The sequence below is a fragment of the Mustela nigripes genome, chromosome 7 (assembly GCF_022355385.1).
Source record: "Mustela nigripes isolate SB6536 chromosome 7, MUSNIG.SB6536, whole genome shotgun sequence".
NCBI classification, from domain to species: Eukaryota; Metazoa; Chordata; class Mammalia; order Carnivora; family Mustelidae; genus Mustela; species Mustela nigripes.
In genome coordinates this window covers 40,359,842-40,365,357 of record NC_081563.1, presented here as the reverse complement: position 1 = coordinate 40,365,357, position 5,516 = coordinate 40,359,842, and the positions used below count along the sequence as shown (strand labels likewise).

Below are 5,516 nucleotides of genomic sequence, written 5' to 3'. Positions count from 1 at the left end.
AACAATCCTATGATAGTACTATTAGTATGCCAATTTTACAGACTGAGGACACTGAAATGTAGAGGCTGTTTGCTCAACACGGTTAATAAGTGGCAGAGGCTTGACTCCAAAACCCCTTATTCTTAACCACTATATTACACATGCTATGAGCAAGAAAGAGAAGTAGGTAAGCAAGTATGAACAGCTGATTCTAATCTCCTTGGCAGGAACAGCCCCACTGTGGAGTTTGGTAGTATAGGGGTATCCGGGTTTAATGAGCTAATCATTAAATTTAACTAATCCCCTTGTTCTGACTCCATATTAACCAAATAACCTTCTAATTATATTCTGGCTTCCCATATAGATTTTTCTGCTGGGAGATAATGCACTGACCAGCCTACACACGCAATTTGTTCCAGTTGGCAATTTTATTACTCATTGTGAGTTAATAAATCGGCATTCTGCTTTAAAAAAAAATGAAATACACTAAAACAAGAAAAATTATTAAATAGTCTTATACAGTTGTTTTTCTGTGGTGAGTTTTAAAAATAAAAACATACATGTTGTCTCTTCCGTGATTTAACCTCGCTGCATGCTTTGAGCCACCATGGATGTGGTCAGAAAAGTCTAAGAGATCATGAGTGCTTCCCTAACCTCCTTTGTCAAAGCCCCTAGCACAGCCCAAGGGCTTCCATTGTTTCCCAATGGCAAACTCCCACCTTTCTCCAGCGCTGACAAGACTGTTCTTCAGAATTTAGCTGATTCTCTGAGCGTTAAAGCAGCTGGAGGCTGTTCCAAGGAGTCTCCTCCATCTCCCCGGGGAAACGTGCATCCTATGCTAGGAGCAGGCCTTTCCCTAAAAACATCACTAAACCCGATGTTAATGCATGCGGGACCACCAGGACCGCAGCCCCCGTCAAACCCCCACGGCGTCTCAGCCCCGGGACGATAGGAAGTGACACCTGCCCTCCTTTCCACTTGTGGGCTTCTTCCAAACGCGGACTCCATGAAATCCGTTCCCGACTTCCTACTCCTTGTTGGCTCAAGTTTTGTTTTGTTCTTTTCTTCTTCTCTCCCTGTAATTCCCTTCATGGGCAAAACTGGGACAAACGCAGGTGGATCTTTTAAAGTGAAAGCTTCATGAAATGGACCATTTCATCTTACTAAGAGATCTGCTTAATCACATACAAAAGCTAAAACAGGGCTTTCCCCCCAAGAAAAATATTCAACAGTCTCCTGAACAGAGGACTGAAAGGACACTCTGAACAGTGATTATTTTCCCGTCAGAGATATAGGAAAGTCAGCAAGTGCCAGGTCAGCCTTGTGAGGGGCCTCCTTTCTTGGACGGAGCAAAGGCCTGAGCCGAAGAAGGGGCTGGAGTACGGCCCTCACTGCAGGAGCAACAAAGGGAAAGGGCCTCCCTCAGAAACTTTAGCGCTGTGGTGGAAGTAAGACGGCAATCCATGACAGAACTACCGTTATTCTGCTTTTCGGCCATTTCCACCACTGAGGCATTAACCAAGAAATTACTAGCAACCCCCAGGATTTCCAGCCCCCAGCTGCGCGCCGGGTGGGGATGAATAAGGCCGTGCGAAGAATAGTGCGCTGACCAGCCAAGATGGCCACTTTCACATGGCCGAGGGCCACTGGCTCCCCGTCCCCAGGGTATCTAAAGGCGGGGCCGGCCGGAAAGACCCTCCGGCAGAGCCTGAGGACAAAACCTCGGCCGATTCTCTTCGTCACCGCTGGGGGACGCGACCTCGCGGACAGACAGCTCGGTCAACGGTCGGAAGGAAAGTGCCATGTCACAGCAAGGGGAAGAGGCCCCTAAAGTCTTCGTCGCTTTTCCTTTCACTTCGAGCACGGAAGGGTACAAGGACCCCAAATACTCGCACTTCCACTTGGCCCTTGTTAGAAGTGCTTAATATGACTAAATATTCGCAGGAAGGGCGCGTTAGCTCCGCTCGTTCCCCCTACCCCGCGGAGTGGTTCAGCCCGGGCTCCCTTTCCGCGCACCTCCCCTTCGGCCTACCCCCGCGCGAGTGGCGCATTGGCGCGCGGCGCCGAGGGGCGGGGCCCGTGTCGGGCGCGCGCGGGCGCTGTGTATAAATACTGGGCCGCATCGCCCGCCGCCTCGTTCGCTCCGCGCCGCCCGCCCGAGCTGAGTAGAACGCTGTCTTCTGCTTGTGCATTTCGCACTCGTCGCCTCGCCGCTCCCTTTTCCCTCAACGCCACTTATATTTACCGCTACGAACACCAACATGAACGGGCAGCTCAACGGCTTTCACGAGGCGTTCATCGAGGAGGGCACGTTCCTCTTCACCTCGGAGTCTGTGGGGGAAGGCCACCCAGGTGAGGTGACGGGCCCTGGAGCGAGGTGAGGGGCGGGGCGTGGGCAGGCCCGGCAGGGACCGGCCAGCCGCGGTGCCCACGCTGGTTGCCCTCGTCGGGCGGAGGGTGAGAAGAGCGGCGGCCGCGCGCCTACCTCGTGGCGCCGCCGGTGCCGAGCGCGTGGCCGCCACTCCCCTCCCCCTTCCTCTCCTCTCCTCCCATCCGGCCGCGCGCCTCGGCATGCGGAAGATTCCAGAAAACGAGAAGGGCGGGGGCCGGGGCAGCTGTGCTCCACTCGGGGAGGGCACTATTTCCTCATCTCCGCCCTGTCGTCTGAAAGCCCTCGAGTGGGCGACTGGCCCTGAGTGCTCGCGGCCGGTCCTCGGGAGCGCGCGCCCCGCATTGCAGCCGCAACCACGTGTTTGCCGCATGTGGCATCTGGGCGAGGGGGAGCCGTCCGGCTTCCGGCGCGCTCGGGTGTGCGGAGTGGGGGGCCCGGACCTCGGGACATGTGCCGTCTCTGTTAATTCCTTGCCTTGGGCTGTTACGGCCCCAGAAGACGACGGACGTGCCCTTCGGCAATATATGGCCTTGTCTTCAAGGTGACAGTCTCCAACTAAATATAGCGCAGGTTGGGGGAGGCTTTCCTTATTTGGACCACGTTTGAAAAGGATAGGAAACATGAACTAAGTGTAAGCTGCAATTGCGTTGGATTTCCCTTTAAAGTCTTGGGTGCTTTACCGTTAGGTAAGGTTTTACTGAACATTTCCTTCTCTGGGCTTTGTCCACTAGTCCGCCATTATGGAGATCAATTTACACGTGAACGAATGAAGCTGTTTCAAGGAACTTTCAATCTCAGCCTGAAAACATCACCTAGTGGACATAACTATTTTGCTGTACAGGTTCTGCCTTTTCTTGGGTTGATCACAGTGACATAGTTATCTAAAGTCTTAATGGTCTTAAGAATCCATTTCTGTTTAGTAAGTCTGCTGTGCCTCTGATGAAATCCACAAGCAACCTACCGGTGTGGGAGAGGATAGACGCCAAGATCTGATGAGGGAAGGTCATGTGTTCTGGTGTGGGTTACCCACCTTCCCTCAAGTGTTGAGAACTTCACATGTATTTGATTCACCTTTTATTAAAGTGTTGAGAACTTCATATGTATTTGATTCACCTTTTATTAAAGTGTTGAGAACTTCACATGTATTTGATTCGCCTTTTATTAATTTAGTCACTTAAGGTATAGGCACATATAGCAGTTTGTGAATTAAGTCTTGAGCTTCTGACTTGACTGCCATACACATTCTGCTTTAATTGTTCCGGATAATTGTAGAAAATTCAATTTCCCTGGAATCTCTAGGGGAGGTATTTCTGTTTTCCCACTTAATAGATGGCAATGAAGTGGGGAAGAAACAAGGATTCAGAATACATTTGGACATTTTCCAGCATGTTCAGCTCATTTTCCTGGACTACACTTTGGCAGATTCAGTTATTTTATTCTTTCTCTTTGACATTTTCTGTTGCTCTGATTAGTGTTCCTTATGATCAGGGAGAAATTGATAACAAGGGAAGAAGACAGTTCACCTTTCTCGTTGGTTAGATTTATAATGAAGACTTTAAATTTGTGGGATAAAATGTCGGTATGATTGTCCTTGAGAAATAATACTGTAAAGCAAAATGTTTTCCAGCTTTGCCTTTCAGTTTGAAGATAAACTTTCTGCCTTAACTTGATTAATTCCAATTATCTGGCTCTTCTGTTTAACAGTGGAAATTGTTTTTCCTGGGAACTTATTTTTTCAAAATGTCTGAAATACTTTAGAGATGGGATGAAATCCTTCTAAGGTGTAAATTGCATGTATCACAGTGAATTTAAAGGTATTAAACATGCTGGGCATTCTGCTGGCTGATCTGAATTGGTGAGCTTGTGGTGCAGCTATATTAAGACTGGTGTCAGGTTTTCAAGTAATATGCAGCATTATATCCATCATTTGGCAAATGGTTTCTGGTAAAGCAGTACTTATAATTAGACAGCAATTCAGATCTCCGTATTTGAAATTCCACTGAACTCCATGCTTGAAAATGATTAAATGGTAAATTTTATGTTCTGTAGGTTTTATCACATTTTTATTATTGTTACTACTTTTTAAAGACTTTACTTATTTGACAAAGAGAGACATAAGTGGCAGGGGAGTGGGAGAGGGAGAAGCAGGCTTCCCAGTGAGCAGGGAGTCTGATGTGGGGCTCTGTCCCAGGATCCTGGGGCCAGAACCCGAGCCAGAGGCAGCCGCTTAACGACTGAGCCATTCAGTTGCCCATTTACCAGATTTTAAAAGAAAGATCTCCCAAAGATCTGTACAGCAGTACTTATAAGGAAGAACAACAAACTTCCATTGACCATAGAGAGAGATTGAGTCAGGATTCTTTTTTTCCACAGATAAGATTTGTGACCAGATCAGCGATGCTGTGCTTGATGCCCACCTTCAGCAGGACCCTGATGCCAAAGTGGCTTGTGGTAGGTTCTAAACATTGCTTGCTTAACCAACAGATGAAAAGGTAACACCGTACTTCATAAGAGTGACATTTGAGTGTGAATTTATCTTTTATTAGAAACTGTTGCAAAAACTGGAATGATCCTTCTTGCTGGGGAAATTACATCCAGAGCTGCTGTTGACTACCAGAAAGTGGTTCGTGAAACCATTAAACACATTGGATATGATGATTCTTCCAAAGGTGTGTTTTAATGAGTTGGCATTTCTAAGCTCATCTTTCCACGTTTTCAACTTTCTCTAGTTCTGTCTTTAGAGTGTCCCTGCTAAACCATTAATCCCAGTTGTACAGTTTTACTATCTTTGTTGTTCCAGCCCTATTTAATTCTCTAAAAGTTCCAAGTTTTAGGTGTACAAGTTTCCCCCTGCTATCCAAAAATGGAACATTCCTATGCAACCTGGAAGCCAAAATGATGCAAAGGCTTCATTTTTACAGTAGATCTACATTAGTACATAGCTTTTTTGGTAAAAGCAGAAATCCTTTGCAAATTTTTTTCAGTCAATGAAAACAAGTACTGGTATAGGTCTTTGTTAAAGGTGTGAAACACTTTAGAAAAGGGGGGGGGTTCCTGTATTTGATTTAGCAGTATTTAAAATTCCAGACAGGGCGCCTGGGTGGCTCAGTGGGTTAAGCCGCTGCCTTCGGCTCAGGTCATGATC

At 47.4% G+C, this 5,516-nt stretch overlaps 1 protein-coding gene across 1 annotated transcript in view; it reads left to right on the top strand.

Annotated features, from left to right (window-relative positions):
• Nucleotides 1-2,099: 2,099 nt before the first annotated feature.
• MAT2A (methionine adenosyltransferase 2A) overlaps nucleotides 2,100-5,516 on the top strand; it is a 14,864-nt gene continuing 11,447 nt past the window's right edge. The window contains exons 1-3 of the mRNA XM_059405697.1: nucleotides 2,100-2,331; nucleotides 4,745-4,822; nucleotides 4,918-5,040. Coding sequence (XP_059261680.1) covers nucleotides 2,241-2,331; nucleotides 4,745-4,822; nucleotides 4,918-5,040 — 292 coding nt within the window. The 5' untranslated portion in view covers nucleotides 2,100-2,240. The remainder of the gene's footprint in view (nucleotides 2,332-4,744; nucleotides 4,823-4,917; nucleotides 5,041-5,516) is intronic.